The sequence below is a fragment of the Penicillium solitum genome (genome assembly GCF_028829755.1).
Source record: "Penicillium solitum strain IBT 25940 chromosome Unknown utg000001l_segment0_segment0, whole genome shotgun sequence".
NCBI lineage: Eukaryota > Fungi > Ascomycota > Eurotiomycetes > Eurotiales > Aspergillaceae > Penicillium > Penicillium solitum.
The window spans coordinates 680,817-705,853 of record NW_027072121.1 but is presented as its reverse complement, the minus strand read 5'-3'; the positions used below and the strand labels follow the sequence as shown (position 1 = coordinate 705,853).

The 25,037-nt window shown below is 48.3% G+C and overlaps 7 protein-coding genes across 7 annotated transcripts; 3 read left to right on the top strand and 4 right to left on the bottom strand.

The window, feature by feature from the left end:
* Positions 1-330: 330 nt before the first annotated feature.
* Positions 331-1,860, top strand: N7455_000274 (putative protein phosphatase PP1 regulatory subunit Sds22; the record flags this gene model as incomplete). Its single annotated transcript, XM_065603771.1, has 7 exons — positions 331-466; positions 540-571; positions 642-713; positions 860-1,156; positions 1,223-1,297; positions 1,354-1,756; positions 1,844-1,860. The coding sequence occupies 7 exons, from the start codon at positions 331-333 to the stop codon at positions 1,858-1,860; spliced, it is 1,032 nt and encodes a 343-aa protein (XP_065462262.1).
* Positions 1,861-3,083: 1,223 nt separating this feature from the next.
* Positions 3,084-4,226, top strand: N7455_000273 (uncharacterized protein; the record flags this gene model as incomplete). The annotated part of the gene is made up of 4 exons (XM_040952408.2): positions 3,084-3,584; positions 3,650-3,967; positions 4,037-4,147; positions 4,209-4,226. 4 exons carry the CDS (start codon positions 3,084-3,086, stop codon positions 4,224-4,226), a joined length of 948 nt encoding a protein of 315 aa, XP_040817347.2.
* Positions 4,227-7,625: 3,399 nt separating this feature from the next.
* Positions 7,626-9,149, bottom strand: N7455_000272 (uncharacterized protein; the record flags this gene model as incomplete). The annotated part of the gene is made up of 5 exons (XM_040952290.2): positions 7,626-7,791; positions 7,852-8,136; positions 8,186-8,284; positions 8,338-8,925; positions 8,989-9,149. 5 exons carry the CDS (start codon positions 9,147-9,149, stop codon positions 7,626-7,628), a joined length of 1,299 nt encoding a protein of 432 aa, XP_040817340.2.
* A 412-nt stretch (positions 9,150-9,561) lies between these two features.
* Positions 9,562-11,189, top strand: N7455_000271 (uncharacterized protein; the record flags this gene model as incomplete). Its single annotated transcript, XM_040952159.2, has 4 exons — positions 9,562-9,659; positions 9,716-10,384; positions 10,440-10,802; positions 10,862-11,189. 4 exons carry the CDS (start codon positions 9,562-9,564, stop codon positions 11,187-11,189), a joined length of 1,458 nt encoding a protein of 485 aa, XP_040817355.2.
* A 459-nt stretch (positions 11,190-11,648) lies between these two features.
* On the bottom strand, positions 11,649-12,867 carry N7455_000270 (uncharacterized protein; the record flags this gene model as incomplete). Its single annotated transcript, XM_065603770.1, has 3 exons — positions 11,649-12,090; positions 12,175-12,610; positions 12,675-12,867. The coding sequence occupies 3 exons, from the start codon at positions 12,865-12,867 to the stop codon at positions 11,649-11,651; spliced, it is 1,071 nt and encodes a 356-aa protein (XP_065462261.1).
* A 1,155-nt stretch (positions 12,868-14,022) lies between these two features.
* Positions 14,023-15,299, bottom strand: N7455_000269 (serine/threonine-protein kinase; the record flags this gene model as incomplete). Its single annotated transcript, XM_065603769.1, has 3 exons — positions 14,023-14,375; positions 14,445-15,019; positions 15,082-15,299. 3 exons carry the CDS (start codon positions 15,297-15,299, stop codon positions 14,023-14,025), a joined length of 1,146 nt encoding a protein of 381 aa, XP_065462260.1.
* A 1,114-nt stretch (positions 15,300-16,413) lies between these two features.
* N7455_000268 (type I polyketide synthase) lies at positions 16,414-24,303 on the bottom strand (the record flags this gene model as incomplete). Its single annotated transcript, XM_065603768.1, has 9 exons — positions 16,414-17,244; positions 17,305-17,625; positions 17,684-18,867; positions 18,888-22,283; positions 22,338-23,398; positions 23,453-23,786; positions 23,849-23,906; positions 23,969-24,055; positions 24,109-24,303. 9 exons carry the CDS (start codon positions 24,301-24,303, stop codon positions 16,414-16,416), a joined length of 7,467 nt encoding a protein of 2,488 aa, XP_065462259.1.
* Between the last annotated feature and the right edge of the window lie 734 nt (positions 24,304-25,037).

The following is a 25,037-nucleotide window of genomic DNA, read 5'->3' as shown; positions in this document are numbered from 1 at the left end:
TAAATAAGTCCATATGTCCCTAGGTAAATAAATTGAAGTGCTTCGGGGTCATTCCGCCCTGAGGCCGCATTAAGACGATGATGTAGTCAACTAGTTGATCTCAGCCTTCCCGAAACCAAGGTTTCAGTTCCTAACTCTGCGATCTCTTTATATCCTGTTTATTGCCTCTTTGTTCTTTCGACCCTGTCTCCTTGGATTTCCTTTTTTTTTTTTTTTCTAAAATCCCCGATTGGCGATCGTCTCCCGATAAAAAACGCCGAAAGCTCCCCGCAATCGCGATTCCCACCGCCCACCTCCAAACATCCCACATCTCTCACGCTGGCTGAAATCATGAAGAACAAGGAGGGCTGGGACGGAAAAATGAGGATGGAGCCAAAGGCCGTCATTACAAACCCGGAGGCGTTGGAGGATTCAGATTACTCGGATCCGGATGCACCTCCGGTCGAGGAGATTGAGGCTGATGAAGGTACGGTCGCTGGATCATTTATTGCTCAGGGCTGGGCGGTCCCTGGTGAATCGATATACTAACGGCTGTTCAGATCTATTGGCAGACGAGGATGTTAATGCAGAGGTAGGCAGCCCTGGACTCTTCGCTGATCGACACGCGCGCGACGTGATTGCTAATCCTTCTTCTGCCGTAGGATATTGACCTCGTGCACTGCCGGATATCGTCGATTTCTGCTCTTAAATTGGAACGCTTCCCTAAACTCCAGGTAAATACCCTCAACAACCCTGGAATCCGCATGTGTCTGGTAACGGAGAGGGGCATATGGTACCACTTTTTCCTCAAAGCACAAAAGCGCAACGACGCGGCATTCCTTTCGGTTCACCCAGATGGCTAACGCGCTGGGATATACAGAGACTATGTATGCGCCAAAATCAAATATCACGCATCAACTTCCCTCCGAATGTCGCCGCCAGTCTGACCGAACTCGATCTCTACGATAACCTCATCTCCCACATCAAGGGCCTGGAGGAGTTCCATAACTTGACCAGCTTGGATCTGAGCTTCAACAAGATCAAGCATATCAAGAATGTCTCGCATCTGAAGAAGTTGACCGAGATTTTCTTTGTGCAGAACAAAATCTCCCGGATCGAGGGCTTGGAGGAATTGACCGGAATCAAGAACTTGGAGTTGGGCGCGAACAAGATTCGGGTTCGTACTATATGATGCCCGCATACAAAGTGAACAATGGAAAAGCTGACACGGGAATTCGTTCAGGAAATCGAAAACTTGGACACACTGACCGCGTTGGAAGAACTCTGGCTTGGGAAAAACAAGATCGTCGAAATGAAGGTGCGCAGTTGTCGTTCAAAATACATCAACAAGTAAAGAAACTGACACCCTCGCAGAACTTGGACAGCCTCTCAAACCTCCGCATTATCTCCATCCAATCCAACCGCCTCACCAAAATCACGGGTCTCTCCGCGCTCCCAAAGCTCGAAGAGCTCTACCTCTCTCACAATGCAATAACCGACCTTTCAGGATTGGAATCCAACGAGACACTGCGCGTGCTCGACTTCTCCAACAACCAGGTCTCCCATCTTGAATATCTTTCTTCACTAAAGAACCTCGAGGAACTGTGGGGGTCGAATAATCAGCTTGCTAGCTTTGAGGAAGTTGAACGCGAGCTCAAGGACAAGGAGAAGCTGGAGACTGTTTACTTCGAGGGTAACCCGTTGCAATTGAATGGGCCAGCTGTTTATCGGAATAAGGTGCGCTTGGCATTGCCGAATATTAAGCAGATTGATGCTAGTAAGTCTCTCGTCTCCCTCTCTGTCCCTCTCTTGTAGTGCACACATTGTTTCGGATATAGTGCTAACGTGATACCCCACTCTACAGCGTTTGTCCGAGTTTGAGGGAATGAGGGTAATGCCTTAATGTCTTTTTTATACTCTGTCTACTTGACTAATGGCTCTGGCGTCTTCCGTTCTATAATCAAGTGTAAGCGGATTGATTTATTTACCCATAGAATGTGAGGACTCATGGAATTGATGTCGAAAGAAGTGCTTCTGAAGCTGGCCATGGTCGGCTTTTCATTCGTAACTTGTCGATCCTAGGTCGCAACATATCTAGAATTGAAGCCATATCTATGCCTTCTCTTCCACCCCTATAGATTTACCTACCCCTCATTATAACAACACCCCTGTCCAGGTCGTTCCGCAGTATACGGTGCATAGCCCGCAATCTATTGCCATGTTCCGTCATTCACAAGCTCCAATTCATTCTGATAAACTCCGCCGATGAATAGGATCATCGCCGTAGTATCCATGGATTATTGCTTGCGTCTCACATAAGCCTCGCCTATATCCGCGTACATTTCGGCATCTGTGCCGCTCAAATAGATCAAATATATTTGAAAGGTGAATAGATATGAGATATCACACGTGCGAGGAGAACCAAGCGGGGTGGTGTAACCCTCCAGGGCTACCCCATGAAGATGATTGGATGTTACATCCCCTACCATGTATATCATAGGCGGGAAGGGCCGCTAATGCAAACTCCTTTGCTTGCTTCTTTTTGACCAGTAATACCAATACCAATAATAATAAACATTACCCAATCTCTAGTATGCAGCTCACACCTTTTTCTGTATTCAATTGACTATATGTATTTGAAATAATACCATATGCATTAGCGTCCCTTCTCGCCTGAGCTGACATGGCAGGGTATGTAGGGATGTGCAAGGAAATGAGTAGTTAGGCCAGCAGTGTGTGTTATAAATACTCCATATAAAGCACTTGTCGTGGATTTTCCGGTCTTCAAAGAAGCCTATCGTTGTCAGAATGATCTGGCCGTGGCTGGTGGTCGGCTTGCTGGGGCTTCAGTGCCTTCATATGATTTATAGGCTGTATTTCCACCCCCTTGCCCGGTTCCCGGGGCCAAAGCTGGCTGCTGCCACGCACCTTTACGGCGCTTATTGGACGTTGATTAAAGGGGGCCAATACACTCTAATACTGCCTGAACTTCATCGAAAATATGGTAGGGACTTGTATAATGCTGTTTCCGGTCACATCTCACATCTCCTTGGTGTATAGGGCCAATTGTCCGAACGTATCCCGACGAACTACATATCCACGATATGGATGCTTACAATGAGGTTTTCAGCGTCGGCACAAAATTTGACAAGCAGGGTCAATTCTATGATCATCCTCTTTTGGAGGGATCTCATTTCAACATGTCAGACCTCAAGTCTTCCAAGTCCCGACGAGAGATGTTTGCGCCATTTCTCTCCAAAGCAGCTGTCGCAAGAGGCGAGCCTTTGATCCAAACCACTATCATGAAGTTCATAGATATTCTGAGAGAATACGGCAAGGATAACAGAGTAGTAGATATTACAAGAGGCTATCACTCGCTTACGACGGACGTGATTATGAACTATGGATGGCAGAGGGCATCTGGGGCACTCGATTTCCCGGATTTTTCTTATCCTTCTGTCGTTTATACGAACCATTTTCTTGTTTCTATGATCCTTCTCCGCACATTCCATGGATTCTTCGGGTTTATGGCCGGTCTTGCCCTGCAATTCCCCGTTCTTGCAAAGTGGAATAAAATGCTCGCTGCAGGTTTTCACCTGCGTGCTGTAAGTTCATAATTTGCTTGCGTCTTTCTTTCTCTTTCTTTTGTGGCTGATGTTTTCGTGTATAGCAAGCTCAAGACTTACTTCTAGATGCCATCAATCGGCCTAAATTGACAAGGCAACAGCATCCGAGCCTATTCGACTTGGTCTTACAGCCAGATCCCAAAACAGGACTACCAGCACCGTCTATTAATGACCTTACGGCCGAGACCCTAGCCTTCCTGATTGCTGGAGAAGGGTCGCCAGCAAATACTCTAATTCATGGTACTTTTCATGTCTTGAGCAACCCGCAAATTAAAAGCAGACTCCAGCAGGAGCTTTCCAGTGCAATACCAGATAGCTGCCAAATGTCAACTGCAGACACGCTTGAGAAGCTACCTTACCTGGTGCGTAACTAAGCCTTCGTTTGGATCATATATTGGGCTTGGAAACGACTAATCATAACGTCTTTTTAGAGAGCTGTTGTGAAAGAGTCGCTTCGCTTCTCTCACGGCGCCCCTGGGCGACTCCCGCGTGTTGTACCATCATCCGGCGCCACCCTGTGTGGACAATATTTACCCCCTGGAGTATGCTCCTTGGTCTCACGAGTTCGCATGTCACCTTGGCCTACTGACTGTGTGACTACAGACCCCTCGTTTCGCTTAGCCATTACGTTTATAATACCGATAGCTCGGTATTTCCAGATCCAAAGACCTTTCGGCCTGAGCGCTGGCTTGGTGGTGACTTGTACCAGGACCGCCACTTGGTATCCTTTTCCAGGGGCTCGCGGGGCTGTATCGGGATTAAGTAAGTTATGATACACTACGCCTATGCGCATCTTCTGTCTCGACCGTTGTGCCGTATACTTGAACTTATAAGAACAATTGTTCTCTAGTCTCGCTTATTCCGAACTATACTTAGCCTTTTCATCTATGTTTCGTTGTCTCGACATGCAGCTATATGAAACAACATCCGATGATATGAAATGGGGAGATTACTTCTCACCAATAACAAAAAAGAATTTGAAAGTGAAGGTTCTCTCCAGCACGCATCTAGCCTTCGATAAACTTCCGGCTTAGATATTTGGGTGATTGATGGCCTTTGCCGGATCAGGAAAGGAACTGCAAACACAGGACATATCCTTTGATTTTGGAATGTCCCATTTACCCCAAAGACCACCAAAAAAAATGTACTGCAAGGCCAGCTGAAGGAATATTCTCTTTCTAGTTAGTACAAGAAAGAAAAATAAAACAAATCATGGCAGCTAGTTAGATTCATCATCATCATCTTTTACCTTTGATCTTGACCACATTCCTGTTCTCCATTTTATAGATCTGCATGCTCATGCGCTACAGACTCCATCGTCTTATCCCTCAGACCTTTTCATGGCGATAGCAACCTCCCGGTTCAAGTTTTGCGCAAAGATTTCTTCGTCTTTCATAGAAACAAAAGAGGCATTGTGACGGTCCTTCTGGGCCGCATTCCATAAGTCCTCTATCGACTACTCGTCCGCGTGCTAGCGCCGGGTAACGTAGAAGTGATTGAGAAGTTGCTGAAGACGAACGCGAAGATAGCCTTAATACCCACTCGAGCTAGAGTCCCGACCTTTTGGCTCGTAGTCCAGGTCAACAGCCCAGATCTATACATTATCTGGTACGCGAGAATCTAAGACTGATACTGCAGCGCTGTGATCTAGATATAAGAAAATATTACGAAGGAGGCCTTCTGTAATTCCCTCCGGAATAGCGTTAATCCTACCTTCAGCTATATCCGTGAATAGATATAGTGCTTGCTTCTTAGGAGGCGGAGATCGGAGATAGTTAAATTACTTCTGTAATTGATTAAATATTAGTAAGAAAGACTTAAACGTATTTCACTACCGAGCGGCCACTACCCCCGAGTGGCCACCCCACCCAAATGTATTAATTTCAAATGCATTTATCTCAATCAAAACGCCATTAAATTAAATCAACTAACTAACTGGTCTATCTGGACATGTTTCTCTTCTATGCCCTGGCAATCTGCATATTCCACACCCCCGGGGGGGGGGGGGGGGGGGCGCGTACGTGACTGAATAGTCGATTCTCCAGGCATGCCGGGGCCGGGGGGAGGTGCTTCAATTGCTTCTTGTTTCTTGTTGCTGCATAATTAATGCAGAGGCTTCTTGAACTGAAAGGCCTTCTTCGGCAGGTATTTGCCTCCGGGATCTAGCACGCTTTTGCTTCTGCTTCTCGTTGGCGGCGCGTAATTCCTTGTTTTCTTTAGCGAGTAGGATAGCACCTTGCATTATAAGACGGAAGCCTTTCACAAGCTGGTTTAATGCACGATCTGACGGGCTAGGCGGGCTTCGAGACCTTGTACGAAGTAAAGCTTTAATTGATGAAGCCTGACGACGTAGTTTTTTCTCTGTAAAGGGGGTTTTTGGAGTAAAATTCCGGCTTGATTCACTACCCCGGCTGGCTGGGGGGGTTGGGGTTCGAAGCCGAATATTAAGCTTTGAAATCACTCTTTCCGGGTCAAAAGGGACTAAACCAGCTGCTCCGAAGCTATTCTTAATCGTCTCCGATTTAAAAGCTTCAATTCGTGCGAGAGGGTATGCTTCAAGGAAGTCAAGTTTGTCAATATGATTGATCCCGCTCCGCATCTTGATTTCAACCATCCGACCGTAGGCACGTTTTAATACGGCAAAACAACCAATATCCAGAGGTTGTAAAAGATGAGATGAATGCGGTGGCATACAAATTGGTATCACCTTATTTTGCTCGCAAATTTCGTCAAATTGAGGTGTTAAATGACTTCCGTGGCCGTTAAGTATTAAAAGCCGGTATATCCCTTTTGTACGCGAAGTACTAGGAATAAAGAGCTTTTTAAGCCAACGAAGTCCAATTTCATCAGAGGTCCAGCCGTTAGGACTAACTTCGAAGCGCCAATCCTCCGGGAGGCCGTCGAACCATGATTCAATAAGGACTTTGCCTTTAAAAATCATACACGGAGGAAGGGCCCAACCAGAAGCATTCGTACACTCAATAACAGTCACCCATTCACGATTTCCAGGTTGTAAAACCGGCCTCCGACCGTAGTAGTCACTTCTTGCAATAACCTTTGCAGTTGCAGTCAATCCCATAGCAAAACCAGTCTCGTCAAAGTTATAGATATCGTCGGGATCGATTCCAAATTGAAGGATTGTCTTTTGAACCAAATCAAACCACTCCCTAATGATTTTAGGATCTTCACATTTCGCACGCTCGTAATTATACCGTTTCGAGAATCGGTAGGAAAGGAGAGGATGTCGTTTAATAAATTTCGTAACCCAATTTTCGCCGACCGAAAGAACCGGGGTAGTTCCACGCTTTTGGAGAAGAAGATCCGCCATTTCTCGTACCATAGAGGGCCGGGGGGCTGCTCCACGTAGATCCATAGAGAGTATCCATTTTTCAAGTGATTCCTCCTCAGTTTGTGTCAATTTACGTAGGTTGACACGAGAAATCGCGAGGTTTGGTATACCACGAAGGCGGCGACGGAAGGTAGATTCGGGTACATCAAAACGGCGTGCCACTTCACGAATTGAAGAGATTTCTTGATTCTTAAAAGCCTGGATAGCTAGTAGAACGCTACCCTCTTGCTCTGTTGAATTTTTAGAGCTTCGGGAGCGTATTGGTGGCATGGTGGGTGGTTGAAGAAGAAAGGGGTAAATTAATTGACGCGTTTTAGGTTGGGTGAGTCACTTGGGGGTGTGCGCTACTTGGGGGTGAAATACGTTAGTTATTACTAAGTGTTCATTTACTTATATCTTTTCACCAGTCGATTGTAATTTTTATGCAGTGCAACGATACTTTATATAGCTGTTTCTAAATCAACACAGGACGTGTTTTATATCCATAATTGTTAGACGGGGGTTGCCCACTTATTATAGTAGCTGTAACATTTCCCATCTGACTCCCATGTGATAATCCGTCTTCTATCTCACGACCCTCCTAGCTCATGTACTCAAGCATCCTTCTTGGGCAAGTACTTGTATACCTACTCACCGACTATCGTCCAAGAAAACCACCACTCGCCTGACAATCAGACTCGCCAGGTTCCTTGGGAGCGAGCCATTCGATATGTCGACATCGCGAGGAAGCTTGCACCAATTAGCGCAGACACAGCGGCAAATATCTCCAAGCCGGCAAAGTTCTTTTCGCCCTGTTGTTTCAGGATGGCGCCCATGATAGGGAGGCCGGTAAGGCATCTATAAGGCGAATGAGCGAAATAACCCTAATAGAAAACAGAATGTGAGTCAGAAACATACCCGAGAGCAACCACCATTTGGAAAGTTCCGAATCGGACACCCAATGTTTCCAGCGTTCCAGACTTTGCTACGCAGGGCATCAGTAGCGAGACAACGGCGCCCGTAACGAACCCATAAACCAGCGCAAAAACAATAAGTCCCGCATGGGAGGGGTGATAGTGGAAGGGCAACCATAGACAGAGTATTGAGATGGCCGTCGACAGTGCACAGGCGGTAATTACATTGAAATGGCCGACATGATCGGCAATATGTGGAGGGATAATGCGGCCGGGAATTGAGGTAGCACTTCGTCACTAGTCAGCATCAGGACTTTGAAAAGCACAAAGTGACTCACTTGATGATCGAGATCAAATACAAAGCTAGGTCAGGAGTGAACTTTGCCTCTTGTTGAGCCATGCTAGGGAGGTAATCGAACGGGCCCCAGAGTCCCCACCTGGTCAACGGTTAGCAATGAATCTCGATAAATGCGTGCGAAACGAAACGAACATCACAAAAAATGCACCTAGGCAGTACAGAGCGAATTGCTCCTCTTTGAACAGAGACAAATCAAGCCAGGGCGCATCTTTATTCCATGTCTTCTGAGGCAACCTCGATCGGACCATGAAACAAGATCCAGCCAGCAGGATACCAATGAACAAAGCCGTATACCGGATTGCGCCGTAGAAGCCCACATCGCCGACCATTTTGTTTAAGAAGATGGGGAAAATGACACCACCGGTACTCGACCCACATGCCGCAATACCGAGAGCTAGTCCTCGTCTTTTCACAAACCATTGGCCAACACAGACCATGGCAGCTGTAAAGACTCCTCCGGCACCGATTCCAAAGCCAAGGCCTTGTGCGAGGAAGATTTGATAGTACTCATCTGCCAGGCTGGTCATACACAAAGCGAACACACATAGTAAACTGCATGGGTAGAGCACTGGGGCAGGCCCGAAGGTATCGAGGAGACGTCCGTATAGTGGACCCAGAGCCCACATCAGGCATAGCTGAACGGCAAATATCCATGAGATATCAGATGGACTATAATCGCGGAGGGAATTCTGTTCGTAGTGTGTTTGGAAGACACCGATCCTATTTGTGTTATATAGTTAGATTTGGGAATCGTGTTCTGATTATAACTTTGGAAGCACTTACGCATTCAGAAATCCAAAAGTGCAGAATAGGCAAATAAAAGCCCCAGCCACGCAAATCCATCCTCGAATACCTCCCTCTGGGGGAAGATCTGGCTCGGTGGTTATTGGAACGCTCTCTTTGGCGGGTTCGGCACTTGGGTTGCTTGAGTTGCTTGACGGCATCATTAGCTGGATATCGACAATAAGAAGTTAACCGTACCTGCTGGAATGTCTCTCATCTTATATTCTTATGTCCAAGGTCGCATTTTAACTTTTAGACTGTTGGTATTGCTCAGTATGTCGGCCGCCGTGTGGGTCGGAAAGGACGATCCCGCCAGATCGGACCCACAGGCGGCCGCCTCGACTAGACCGCACTAGCCATTTTAGGATTAGATCCATCTAAAACGAGATTATGTAATTACGACGTCCAGCCGTGGACGCCTGCTGTACGGCTGCTAGGTACTCTTCTTCCTTTATTCTCTACATACATAGTAGGGACGGACATTTCTAGATATTGCCTCTTCCCCGCATTGCATCATTTAAACCTGATAAGGTCTTTCGAGCCTCTTTTGACGTATCTCTCTAGAATTTTGCCATGGCCTCCACTCGGGTATCAAACCTGGTCTGTGTAAAGTGTAAGCTTCGCAAGAGGAAGTGTGATAAAGAGCGGCCGCGTTGTGGATACTGCACCCGGTAATGCTTATCTGTGGCTTGTGGCGATAACAACTCCCTAACTCCGATCATCGCAGGAAGAACTTGAACTGTCAATACCCATCCGTGGATACCAAGTACCTGACAGTCAGGCCCTTCTTGGCGGTTTCTAGCCCGATCATCCGTTCATCCATGCTTTTGTCGGATACTCTGTCGGATGTCCTGCAGTATGAGCCAGCAAACCTCAACTCGACGTTGTATCTGCAGATTATTCGAATCATTCGGTTGGCCGATCAGTCTGTGGACGATATCAGCATGCGCTACTTTCGGGGAATTCATACTTTCATCCCTGTGATATCGCCCTGTCGTTTCCATCAAGAGGTGCTACACTCGAGCACATTGCCTTCCGCCACCTTCTCATTATTGCTGTTGTCTATGTGCCTCATTACATATCATCCTGGGTTAGCAGAAAGTTCATCCGCCATTGACCACGCCACCCTCTATTTAACTACAAAGTCTCTCTACACCCAAATCCAGAGTTCGTTCCCGCCTTCGTTGCATCTCATACAAGCAGGCATCATCATAGCCAGCTATGAGTATGCGACTAAGAAAATTAACGATGCTTTTGCTTCTATTGCGGTCTGTGCGAGGATGGGCTATGCTGCTCGCTTACACCTTATCAACCTTGTAGAAGGGTTGGACCCGATGGAATATTTGCAAGCTGAAGAACAACTTAGCACGTGGTGGGGAATTGTCATTACTGAAAGGTAAGATACTGAATCACATCTCTTGCATAGGATGTAGTGTCTCACATCAGATAAGGACTATTTTTTGCGAAGTGGACACCGTCCACCAGCCTCTCATATCCAGATGTCCAGATAAAGGCCTCCGACTACCCAAGACTATGTCGCAAAAATGGAACCCAGCTCCTTCCCCGGAAGCTCTCACCCCAGAGGGCGATTCCCTAGGCCCATCATTTGTTGAAAGCGATGGATACACAAGTGTGACCCAGGCTGCGTGGCTTCTGGACCAAGTCTTTAAAAGCCTGGAGGAGCAAGACATTGATAGCCGATTAGTCCAGCTCGATAGACTTGACCATGCTTTGCAAACATCGCTAGCCCTTACCATGGAACAATCCCAAGGGCGATGGGGGCTATTTTGCACGGCGAACGCCATCATGATCAGGTAAGCCTTCGCGCAGCTCATATTTCTAAGACCTGATCACTAAATACGAAGCTCCACAGGGCCCTTTATATCATACATAGACACGTCATCGACCTCACAGCGGAAATGGCACCTTCACGAGAGAAATATCCAGACCAATGGCGCGATAGTTCCTATATCGCACTCGAGACAATCACACAAATGACGCAGGACATCGCAACTACTCAAAACGATATGTCCCTTGAGGAGATGGATGCGCTGCCACCTAGCCGTGCCTTTGTTCTCAGGGCAGCGCTGCGGTATCTTGATGATCTTGGGGTGAAGCGTAATCGATGGGATGCCGCTCGAGACCAACTCAAAGAATCCCTTAGGATGTTCGATGAACGGTGGAATGTGAGCTTAGAATGAAACATGGATAACCTCCTTGAACGGTGATTGAAAACGCACAGAGACGCTTTCCGTATCCATAACTGTCGAGAAAATACAATGCTGATGCATGTATTTACTACACACGCATAGTTCTCCAGATTCTTTCAGGCGAGCATGTAGGTGCAAAACAGCTCTTCACTATACGGTGCGCAATGGAGATACGGATACACCAAGCACCTATCTCGACAATATGGGATTGGATCCAAATATCTGTGATGCTGGTGGATAGGAGCTTCTCAGCCATACCGCATTCAATGGTGACTTACACATGGGGGGGGGGGGGGGGGGCGATTTCTCGCAAGAACATACACAAGTAAACGTGCAACGTGCTCCTCGACTCTTTTATGCTGCCAGACAGGGGTATTTCGAACTCGTACGCAGACTACTTTAACTCGACACCACCGATATTGACCAGGAACTTTGAGTCAAGCGAACAGATTAAGTTACCTTCCCAGATGTCTTCTGTTTAACTGGCTGAAGTTCAATGTTTACCTCCTCGGCGACTAGAATCCGCTGCGAGCTCGTATCCCAGTCTGCACCATGCCATTCCGAAACATTGTTTGTATGGTCGGAGTTGGAAAACACCTCCACCGACCTTACATCCCCAATGTCATTATAATACTCCTTCGTTCTAGACCACGGTGTATTGCTTGACGGTTGATGGCTGGCCTTCCCGCTGGACATGTCGAATATTTTCGCGAAAGCGCCACCGAAGGCTGTTTTCAGGAGTACTCGCATTGTTGGCAGACATGTGCAGACAATGCCGGTTGAAACTTCGATAATGGACCACATGTATCCCTTTGCATAGAGCCATGTTGAGTCATACTCACCCAGGACAAGCATTGAGAGTAGGAGGCGGGCCATAGCTGCAGCACAATCACTGGGAAGGAAGGATGTGTTAGCAAGACATAAATACTGGCACTTATCTTTACCTTTGAAGCGGAAAAAAAAAGAATATTCATACAAAAGACCCAACGCAAAAATCAGGGAGAGAGCAATCCTCTGTGGTTTAGGAAGTTGGATATTCCAAACTCTAGGAATTAGCATCAACCAAACCGCAAAATCGCTGATAATATTTACAATTGCGGAGCCGATAGCAAATTGCTTAAAGTCCAGGCAAGTTCCCTCCGTTGTCCAGAAGGCGCTAATTGGCTTGCAGTTGAAAATTGCGAGAATGGTCATGATAATTGCCCACACGGAGATCATAACGATCATGCCATCGACAATTCGCAAGAAACTCGAATGCTCGAAAATCCGGCGGTATAGAAAAAGCAGTGCTAGCTTCACACTCGGGGGGCCGAGTACGTAGAAGATCTGGAAGAAGTAGAGGAGCTCCACGAATGTAGCGACTTTTTCTGGTGAGAGGGTGGCTCGATGCTTGCCGAGGCCATTAATTCGACCTGAAAGCCGGTCAGCGTTAGTACGGCGATCTGTTAGGAGGAGCACAGTCATAATTGTACTAACATCCCACAAATAACCCGTATAATACCCAGTTCCAGAAAAGGGCAACACAGATCATCCAGTCATCTGCACCCAGAGACAACTTCCGCAGTCGTCGAGATCCAAAGCGGGCAGCAACAGCGAATGTGGACAATACAATGAAGATTGTGTTCACCACCCATAGCGCTGGTCCGAAGTCCTCGTGAAGATCAGTCATATGTGCCGAGAGCAATTGTCAACCACTGTCTGTTATGAGTCAAGACCTTGATTATATGAAGGGAGTTACCCCCTGACAAGGATTAAATTTCATGTCGTTAAAATATCTGACTGCAATTATCCTCGAGGTCAATTTTCAAGGATTCTCGGCCCCAAAACCACGCATTCAGGGCCATTAATTGAAACCTCCTTTCATATCACACATTGCAAGGATGCTACATGACGCTAGAGGAGAGGATGGCACGACTTGAAGCTCTCGAGGGGACGATCGCAGATCCACAACTCGCTATTCGGGGGCCCGACGGCACGGCGGGTATCACCGGGGGCTAGTTTAGCCTTAGAATCGCACGGCCTTTTGTTCTAATTAGCGCGAATACAACATTGGGGCCGATAATTAGAGTGGGTTGGTCTCTCGGCGCCGCTGTACAGTGGAGACACGGTCGTGAAGGATCGCACTACTGCAGAGGGAAATGAAACATTGGAGCCAGGAACTGGAGCCTTTTCCCCTTTTCATGAGGTTGCATACCCATCCAGTGCTCCGTGTAACGCGGAGATGATGGAAGGATGCCCATATACCGACTTTATTAGACGCAGTGCTGCAGTCTATAGAATTCGTTTAACCAACCTGTACCCGAAACCACCCGACCTCACCTGAAAAAAAAATGACTGTGGTGCCTCAGCGGAAGCTTTCCTGGGAAGAATCTGCCCGCAAGGTCCAGGCAGTGCGCGATCGTTCTATAGAGCACGTTGATCCCGCCATCGCTGCCCTTCCCGATACACATACTGGCAGGGTGATCGATTTCCCCAGAAAGCACCTTTCGCAGACAGAGATCGCTATTACAGAGAGTTCCGATTTTTGTCTGCCATCGGTTCGTCTAGAAGGCTACATACTGACTGGTACTGATGTAGTTCTAATTTGACCTGGATATTTCTCCACCCACAGATTCAACGCCAGAGACGGTAAGCTGAGCACTGATATCTCGAGAACGACAACGACCACGCGAGATACTAGACGATATTAACCTTGGACGAGTCGCTGTCAACGTCAACCTCGCAGAACCACGGATTAGATAAGATTTCCGCAGCTGAAGGTCTCTTCGCGGGATCATATTGCAAAATCCATCGAATGAGAGCCTTCACTTTCCGAGCCTCCTCCTCACCAAGGTTCCTGCTCCAGCATAAGAGCTTCCTTCCCTGGAGGGACTCCTCCAAGCTGACAATTAAATAGCTTTCTCTCGGGCGTAAAGTAGAGCGACGATGTCCTCCAATTCTTGAATAACTCGTCGGGGAGGGCACCGAGCTGGGTGGTAAGGGAGAGAAGGTGATCGTCATCTTCCATCTCGGAGTATGGTACACAGAAAAGTGGCTGTCCGGTGATAAGCTCAAAGAGAATGCAACCGAAACTCCAGACATCAAGGGTATCATTAACGGCTCCGGTAAGAATCAACTCGGGGGCCCGAAGACCGCGTGAAGTAACGGGCTTTTTTGGCGGATCGGTAAAGAAATATGCTAGTCAAGATGTGAGTATAGATATTCCCCAAAAAGAATGAATAGGTAATCGAAAGAGAAGGGACTGACCACCGCCCATATCGGATAATTTGATCTTAAACCCTTCGGTAGAGGTAAAGGGTAGTAGTGGCTGCGTAGCACAAAGATATCGAGGAGCCCATTTGTCTTGTTTACCATCTAGCCTCTGTACAGGGGGCGAGATCGAGTCGGCTTCCACATCTTCCTCTTGCCGGAGCAAGTTCTCGGGCGTAGAGTCGACATTGTTAAGAGTAAAGAGTATGTTTCCTGGTTGGAAGTCTCCATGGGCGATACCATTTCGGTAGAGGAATGCAAGGCCCTGTAAGGATTGCTTAAGGATGCTCTTTGCCATCCAAAGCGGATAGCGGACCTTCATTTCTTGCCTACGAGGTTTGAACTGTGGCAGCTCCTCGACCATAGTATTCACACTTGGACCCATAGGCTCAAATACCAGGCACTTGTGGACGCCATTGGGCCCGGGGTGTTCAAACTTGTTTAGAAGTCGCGTGATATGCTGGGTTCCTTCTACCGGTGCGACTTGGGTGATGTGGCGCAAAATGCGTAGCTCGGTTGTCGATCCCGAGATTTCTGATACAAGGATCTTTAGGGCGACATATCCACTGTTTCTTAAAAGAAAATGAGTAACGATAACCTATAGAGTTGGGGTGGGAAATGCAGAAGATAATACTTCTGGTCACGGGCTAGCCAAACTGTCGAGTAGGAGCCCTCGCCAAGCTTCCGGATGACCTTGTACTGGTTGTTGAAGACGTCACCGAGAACGACTGGACGATAACCACCTGGGCGGTAATCCTCCACCCACTCACAGAGCAATGTAATAGGTTCGAATCTCGGTTCGTCATCGATTGAGGCCTTTGATGGCGGAGTGGGAGGGGACGGGATACTCATGGCTGCAATAAAACTGCGTTGTCGAAGAGGTGCCAAGCTGAACGTTTTGTAAGAGATGCAGGATTAGGATTGTGATGGGAAGACCAAAACTTCGGGAGAAAATAGATAAACGTTCTCAAAGAGCGTTGGGAAAAGTCTCCAGGGTACATTTATTCGTCGGGTTTCAGACCTTATTTCAGAACACGGCACACGCGTCATGGCGCGTACATAAACTTGGTCGTCCGCCGAGGACTTGCCGGGGCTACGAGTGGCACAGTCGTGTAAGTTGGTCGCATCCCTTGTCACAGACAAGCCTCTGACGAGAGCTTTTAGGAACGGATGGCACACTTACCGAAGCGACAGACGGGTGCACTGTACCGTCGATTACTTCAACGCCGCTGGTGAGCGGATCAAGCGACAGCACATTGCCCGACTTGGCTAGGACAAAAGAGGGTACTTGGTTACTAGTTACAGTTTTGTATATGGGGGTTTGGTGAATCGCCGTCGCCTAGACTGGCCCATCAGGTCTAGACAGTCCAGCAGGCCGAGGAGTCAGATACATGCACACAGAGCGCTGCAACCCATTTTCCTTTTGCCCTCACGACAATTTTGACAATTCAAAGTAACATGGGTAGAGAATAAGTGAAAACGAAAACGCCCTCAATGATGGGTTGAGAATATTCTGCTATAATATTATGTCCACGGTTGCTACATGTTGGGGTTTCATTACTGCATTCATTTATGAGAGATATGTAAAGGCAATGGGACAAGATACCCATATAAAATGCGCGACAGACGGATACCCCAAGCGTGTTAACGGAAAAGATGATTCACTCTGCGATAGCCTGGTTTTCCAACCACTTTCTATGAGCCTTCGACCCCTACGTTACTGCATACAATGTTTTCACCCATTTACCCTTTTGTCAAGATCAGCATCAATGCATCGGAGTCCCCATCGTTCAACATGGCTCCTCTTTCTTCAATAATTACATTCAATTGCCACAATTAGTATCATGCTATTCCTTCTTGGTCTTAATCTTCTAATCACATGGGAGCGCATCGAGTGCGGGTAGTAAATCGTGGACCCCTCCCTTTCAACAAAATCCATAAACATAACGGCACTTATAAAATGGCATTAGGCCGCCTTGGCTACCCGATACCGTTGTGTGATGGTGTCGGACAAGTCCACAAAGGAACCACTGCTCATAAGCTCTGGTAGACTCAGACTTGCTTTCATTTCACGCACAATCCAATTGCGGATCTCGCCGGCCACCAAAGAGTCAACCCCATAGGTACTAGGGGGCTTCGAGGGTACAATATCATCTGGGTGCAAGGACAAGACCGAGACAAACTTGCCCACAATGGCTTCGTAAATGATGGATCGGTCATCCTCAAGAGACTGGCTCTTGGACAGCAACTGGCCCAGGGGCACAACCGGTTTTTCATCGATGTTGTCGGTGTCCTGTTCTCCCGTAAGACGGGGGTGCCGGCAATGAACAAATCGACTGTCTGAAAACCAGAAAGGAACATGCGAGGAGGGCGGAAGCAAGCAAGTATAGCACTCGGCATCCCAGCTGGGATCATATTGTCCACTGATCACCGTATCCAGAATGTCGTTGATGTCCATGTCGGTGAGACCCTCATCACCCCAGTTTTTGTCAATGACTTGCTGTCGACTGCTTTGCTCGGCAATGTATCCGATTTTGGTCACTGGGCCTAAGTCGACGGAGACAGCAGGAAGGCCTTGAGAATTTCGCATTCGTGCTAGTGAGCCCAAATAGGTTGTGGCGGCACCATAGGCGGAATGGCTTGGGGGACCGATGGTACCAGTAATGGATGAGATAATGATGAAGAACCTGAGGCTCTGGGGATCACTGAAATGCTGATGTAGGTTCCATGCACCCTGAACCTTGGGACTGACCACGGCGCAATAATCGTCATAGGGCATGTTCTCAAATAACATGGTCTAGAGAATGGGAGTTAGTATAGGGCAAGTATTATGCCAGGAGAATTCAGATTTACTCACTTTCAGCACCATAGCGCTGTGAATGACACCTCGTATGGGCGGAAGAATCTTTGCACTCTCCTGGATAACATTTTCCAGGCTGGTGGAATCTGCAACGTCACCTTGGAACACCGCCAGTCGTACACTTTTCAGTTGCATCTCCGATTCTAGCTCGCGGACTCTTTGGGATTGTAGCCCGCTGCGAGTCATGATAATGATGTTCTTGGCACCTCTGCGGCTCATCCACTGAACAATACTTCGTCCAATACCACCACCCCCACCCACGACAAGGTAGGACTCATCGGGCGTGAACAATGGCAAACTTGCCTCATCCGCGGCCACCTGTTGTAGCAAATCAGCATTTGGCTATTCACACCTCACAATAGAAACAGTCTCTTACCGATACTGGTCCTGGCGATGAGAAGTCAACGACTAGCTTCCCAATTGAATTGCCCTCGCTTAGACGCTTAAAGGCATCCTCTATCGCCCCAATGGAGTAGCAACTGGGCGACATCGTTGACTTTATCACCCCAGTAGCGTACCAATCAATCCCCCGGATCAAAATATCTTGCAACAGCTGAGGCTTGTCTTTCATCAGGGCCTCCAGGTTTATCGAGAAGAAGGAGGCACCTCTGTTAAACGGTCTCATCGAAAGACGGTTATCATCCAAGATATCCGTGAGAGCAAGATTCACAAATCTCCCATAGGGTCCTAGGCACTTCCACGACACATCCAATGCTTCATTGGACCGAGTGTTCACAATGACATCATAGCCGTTCCCTGCCGTCGCGTCCATCAGATCTTCGTACGATGAGATCTGACCCTCGCAGAAGATGTGGTTGAACGGAATCTGGAAATAGTCTGCGATTGCTTGCTTCTTCTCGACAGAACCGACCGTCGCATAGACCTCGGCACCAAGATACTGTGCAATCCCCACGGCCATTTGGCCGACACCTCCTGCGGCCTGGTGAATGAGAATTCTCTCGCCTCGCTCGAGGTGACCAACGGTTACTACAGAGTAGTAGGCTGTGACAAATGCCATCGGAATGGCGGCTGCAGTTGTGTATGCCATTGAATCGGGAATCTTGACCACCTGGACCGAGGGGCAGCGCACAATGGATGCATATGTACCTCGTGTCAAAGCACACACACGATCACCAACGGCCAGGTCCTTGACCCCGAGACCGGTAGCTGTAATCACGCCACTGCATTCATAGCCAAGGTCTCCGATCACCTTGCCGCTGCTGATTAGCACGTCTTGAAAGCTGACACCACTTGCCTTAACCTCGATTTCAATATCCAGGTCATTGATGGTCGGTCGTGGTAGCCCATTATCAACAAAGGTGAGACTTTTGGACGTCCCCGGTGCCTGTACCTGCATCTTAAGTGAATGTCCACTCTCCCAACCGGTTTGAGACCTCGGTGCAAATTGCTCCCGTGTCTCAGTCATTAACTGGTTCATTCCGGTATCCGGCTTGAATCGTGGAATCTGAATGATTCCGTTTCTTTCGGAGAGTTCGGGCTCTGCCAGCGGTGAATCTGGCTTGATAAACGATTGTGAAAAGACGCGGAGAATCAAGGAAGCTGTTCGTCATTTGAGAGACGGTTGACGAGATCTAGATCCAATACAACCAGCTTCTGGTTGTAGTTTTCTTCCCGAATACTTCGGGTGAGCCCTAACGTCATGCTCGCTTTGGGATCTACAGAGTCCTGGTTGGCCCCTGCTACCACCCACAGATTTCTGTCCGCTTCGCAGATGCGCTGGAGGCCCTGGTATTGAACCTCGCTGATATTGTGCATAAGAGGAGAGTCAAAGTCCTCCAAGACAATGTAAGTCTTTGAAATATTGGGTTCAGTGGCAATGGCGTCAAGTGCCAAAACACGTGCGGTGATTTGCAGGGATTCAGCGAGGCTGCTCTTGAGCGCTTCTGCAAGACCCTCTGAAGAGCCGCCCGTGACAATAGTGAGGTCTTTGCTTGGGCTCCACTGGTCGGGTGCGGTGGCCGAGCTCACAATCAAACTACATTCTTGCTGAAGGGTGGCGGGGTAATCGTGAAGCTCCGCCTGAATACCAGAGAAACCGGTCGATCTTAAAACACTGTCCCAAGTCACAGACGAAAGGGTGGGCCCATTTTGACGGAATTCCTCTTCTCCAAGCCACCAGCCGGGTAGTGTCGCAAAGGGGAATGATGCTATGCTTGGGCTCGTTATCTCCAGCAAAAGTAGCTTACCGCCCGGTTTGAGAAGGGAGCGAACGTTAGTCATTGTGTTCGACATATTGACTGTCGCGTGTAAGACATTGGCCGCGATGATCAGATCGTAGGTCCCTTCTTTGTAGCCCTGATCCTCCGGCGAAGCTTCGATGTTCAAAACTTGGAAGTCCAACACCTGCTTCCACGGTTGAAGCTTGATCTTGGACTTTTCAAAGAACCCAGCACTGACATCAGTGAAAACATAGGAATCAAAGAGGGTTCGACCAGTTGCGCCTGGTTCACCAAGAGCTTGTAGAATGGGAAGCGTCGTCCCCCCTGTTCCAGCCCCAATCTCCAAGATGCGCAAGTTGGGATTCTGGTGAGCCAAGGAAGCAACGATCGTTGCCGCAGCTGGATATAGGCGGTTTTTCAGGGGCTCCAAGTCCTCATAATAGCTCGTAAGTAAATCATCTTCCAGCATGAGGCTGAGAGGCTCCACTTCTTCGCGAATGATCCGGGCGATATTTTCGCCCATCCGGCAAAGGAACTTTCCAACCGATCCAACCTGCTTTGCTTTTTGAATAAGCTCCTGGGCCTGTTGGTTATCCATAGTATTGTGCCATTGTTCTTGGACTTTTTCTTTCATCCAGCGGTACATGTTTACTTGTCGTGATCCATCATAATCCCCAAGCTGCTCCAGTGCCTCGTGCATGTAGTACAATGAAACATCGTTGAGAATTCTAATACGTGACTGCTCATCAGCCGCGCCTTCGGTCGACACCTGAAAAGCACGACGTAATTCATCGGCCGATAGAATGTCCACCCAGGGCATCCATTCGATCTTATGGCAGAAATTGGTCATGACAGAGGAAACTTCCGGCAAAGGCCGCCCTCGACATTGAAGACCTTTGACCGAGATTAAACCTCCCCCCTCCCGTTGCGCAGACAGAGAGAATATGGGAACATCCAGAGAAGGGTTCGAAATTATCCCGCTGATAGCCAAGTCCTTGTCTGCTGCCAGGGCAGTTAGAGGTCGAACCTCAATTTCTTCGATATAGCGGGGCATGTAGAGTCTGTCCAGTCCCCCAAGCTTAGAGCGTGCAAGGAGTAATACTGTCTGCATCAGGATATCAACTGTGGCTGGATGCAGCACGTACGCGCTCTCGCACATAGAGGGCATGGTCTTTGCGGTGTCGGGAATCCTCAGCTTTGCGATGGCCTCAGAGCCACGAGCTTTAATATCATGCAAGCCCTGGAAGGAGGCACCATACTCAATACCAGAATTCTTGACAGCTGTATAGAAATTGGTGTGATCCAGTGCTAGTCCGGGAAAGCCGTCCTGGGAAATATAGCCACCTTTGTCCCCAACCTGAGGCCTGTCTAAAACGCAGATCTTTCCTCTGCAACGTTCTTCGAACTCTGAATCTCCGGAGCATGAGAATATAGCAAACTCGTACCACTTTGTCGATTGGGTTTGAGGTCCAATGATACAGGGGCGAAGCGACAGGGTCATATCGTACTCAGTCATCTCAGAGAGCATCAACGGATACTTGACCAGCACCTCTCGAAGAATGTACGATGCACCATCGCCCTTCCCCTGGAGCAGATTATATTGCGATGCGGCCTCAATAGCCATGGAGATGTATCCGGCCATGGGGAAGACTACTTCCGACTGCACACGATGATCGCGAAGCCACGGTAGGTCATCCAGGCGAATGATGTTCCTCCATCGAGGCTCCAGGGCGTTGAAGTCCGTAGCAAAAGAGCCTAGTAAATCATTATAGGGCATCTTGTTTGCCCGATAGAACTTGTTGATTCGTGGTTCTTGCCAATATTCTTCCTGGTGCTTCCACGGATAAGATGGAAGATCCCCCAACACAGCGAACTGTTTGGATAGGTTCGGGGTGTTGCCAAAATTGGCTTTCTCCAAATCAATGGGGAATCCCTTCAGCAATAGGGAGGCTGCTAGTTCATGCATAGTATGGACCCCGTTTGTGCCCCTGACCAGTGTTGGGAAGTATGCAATATCCTGGTTCTTTGCAATACTTTTTATCACCTGTGCAACAGGACCTTTGAGGGCTGCATGGGGACCAACTTCCACGAGTATGTCGATTCCACGTTTCTCCCCGCCGATTGACTCATTATAGCGACACATTGCTGATAGGGAGTCCGAAAAGAGGACTTGACCAGTCAGATTGTTCGTCCAGTAACGATTGTCTAGTTTTGGCTCTTGTAGCAGGCCACCGTCGGTCGAGGAGAAGAATTTGACTGGACTCTCAACACAATCGATGTCGCCAAGAGCTGCGAGGTAGCTTTCGGCAACAACACTCATATGACTCGAGTGGTAGGCGATATCAACCTTCAATGTACGATTGAAAATACTTTGTGCGTCACATAGAGCATGAAGTTCCTCAATTGCGCTGCGGTCACCAGATACCGTAAAGCTGGAGGCACTATTCTTGCAGCCGATGGCCGCCGAGCCGGAGGTCAAGGAGGCCAGCAAGGTCTGTAACACAGCCTCGCTACATCCCACGGCAATCATGGAACCGTTCAGGCCTGGAAATTTTTCTTTCATCTCCACTGTCGCCATTCCACGATGATATGCCACTTTGATACAGGTGACGGCAGACAAGAGGCCAGCTGCATAACCAGCGGCAATTTCACCGCTAGAATGGCCGACCACGGCGGTAATGTCCAGTCCCCATGAGCGCAGCAAGTCTACCAGAGCAATTTGGATGGCGCAGCAGGCGACTTGGCTGATCTGCGGCACACCCAGCTGGGACTCTTCGGGACTTTTGACCAATTCATCTATAGCTAGTCAGCGTATCACTTGTGATATTGTAGGACAATTAATGTTCTTACCTTCCAGTTTCCAGGTGGCTCCTAGATCCAAAAGTGTCGCTTGCGAGTTTTGTAGGGAGTTCGCAAATACTGGATAACTGCCAAGTTCTTGGCCCATCTGTGGCCAGTGGGCACCCTGTCCGGTGAATACTACTCCCACCAATGGTCGCTTGGTCGAACGCGTTGGAGTGGTAGACTCTGCACGTAGCTTCTCAACAAGCTGAGCATGACTGCTTGCGGCGACGACGGCCTTCCAAGGCAGCAGAGACCTTCGCGTCGAGAGGGTGAGAGCAAGGTCTTCCATGATGGTTTGATTGAAGAATAGCGGATGCTTTCGCACATAGGCCGACAACTGGCTCAGCTGCATTCGACATGAGTATTCGGAGTTGGCTGAGAGGGCAAAGATATACGACCCGCTTGACGGCTTTTGGATAGGCCTTGGTGGTGCTTGCTCAAAGATACCATGCGAGTTGGAGCCACCGATACCAAAGTTGTTGACAGATGCCCTGCGGACTCCAGACTTCGGCCAGGGCTTTATTCCACTGAGCACATGGAGGTTGTTCTCTTGCAGGTGTAGTTTGGGATTTGAATTGGTAAAGTTGGTGTTGGGCAACAACATTCCCTTCTCAAGCATCATTGCGGTCTTGATCACAGATACCAGGCCGCTGACCCCTTCTAAATGGCCGAAGTTTGACTTTGCAGATCCTATAAAGGTTGGTTCCAAACCAGTACCCTGTTTTCCAAATATATTGGCAATGGCCCCCACCTCGATTGGATCGCCGATGGCAGTACCGGTCCCATGTGCCTCCACATACCGAGTCTCGGATGGGTCAAGGCTACAAGAAGCATACACCGACCGAATCAAGCTCTCTTGGGCCTCGCCACTTGGGACAGTGATTCCAGCATTTGTTCGGCCATCTTGGTTGATGCCCGTGTTCTTGATGACAGTGTAAATATGGTCACCTGCTTCGAGAGCCGCGCTGAGGGGTTTAAGTACCAAGCACGCGGCTCCCTCTCCCCGACCGAATCCCCCCGTAGCCCGGTTGTCAAACGCGTAACACTTTCCTTCGGGAGAAAGAAGCCTGTTCGTTAAAGTTAGCGTAAGCGGCACGTGAGAAGTTGTAGATGGGACTCACTGGGATAAAGAGTATAGAACGGTGCTCTGAGGGTAGATGTTCAGATGTGCAGCGGCCACGATGGCATATGGTGAATCTCCTGAGCGAAGACTTTGACAGGCCAAGTGGATGGCAGTCAAAGCCGAGGAGCATGCGGTATCCACAGTAATACTAGGGCCGCGAAAATCAAAGAAATGGGAGAGTCGATTTGCAATCATACAGGGATCACAGCCGGTCATCGCAAAGGTGGGTGCAGTCTCGGGGTCTCGGGTGATACCATGCAAGTAGTCCGAGAAGGAGTTTGCTGCAAAGACTGCAACGTCCTTGCCGGCCATTTCCTCCATTGGAAGGCCGCCTGTTTAGGATTTTGTCAGAAGGTTGGGACTCAATCACAGGGGCTTTGGTCTTATCGCCTACCATTCTCCAACGCTTCGTAGGTAACCTCGAGGAGAAATCTTTGCTGTGGATCCATAGCCTAACGAAAAGCAATCAATCAGTTCATCAAACCAACAAAATGAGGGTCACGGTCACTCCCACCTTGGCCTCGTTGGCCGTAATTCGAAAGAACGGAGCATCGAAATGGGCAAGGTTGTGGTTCAAGTAATGCCCTCCTTTGTTGTTGATCTGATCATCACTGGTCAACTCCACGATCTTTGATTGAGAATCGTGACAATTACCTTTCCCTTTCGGTCTGCGTTCTTGTTCCAAAAGGCTGCATTCCCAAAACGGCCTTCGGGGTTCTCGGTCCAAGCACTCTTCCCGTGAGCACAGAAGCTCCAGAACTCCCCCAAAGTAGAAATATCAGGAGGGAGTCGGCAAGCCATTCCGACGATGGCAATAGGCTCCACGCTAGGGTGATTGGTTGATTCCATTGTTGATAAATACGTAGCAAAGTTTCTCAACTTCAATTACATGCTCCCACCTAACTGCCCCCGGGAAGTCACCATATATATTTACATTTTTCAATGCACTTGTCTCCGGTCAGTATCACCTTTCCGCAATAGCCGAATTGCACTCAAGTCCAAAGAAATCAAACCCCACTAGACTGCTGCTAACCGGAGGGTCGACGATCTACATAGGCCAAACTTTCATATGATTAAAAGCGTCATTGCATACCTGTTGGGCGAGGTATATACGAATTGCGATTAGGCGTCTCATCCCAATGAAGAAAGATGCATATGTCCATTCTCACAGATGACCAAGCCGGGTGTGTTTTGTTTATCATCTAGGTTTTCTAAAGTCAAGAACATACACATACAGTGCCTATCTATCCAGATCAGGGAAATAAAATATATCGGGGTGCTAGAATCTGACATGCAGCTGCTAGCTACAAACTTTCCGTTGGAAATAACCATTGAATGGTGTTTTTTCAGATCCCGTGCCCCTGGATATAATCTCCGAATGGCGTCTTTTGGCACGGTTAAAGGGCTGATCTTCGGATACTACTACTGGATCAAGATTTGCTTGCATAGGATCGTCTTGGTACAGTACATAGCATAATATACGGATACTACTACTCCGCTAACATTTGCCTGGATGAGATAATTTTTGTATAACATGTAGGATGATCTACAGATCCTAATACTGCATCAATATTTGCCGACAT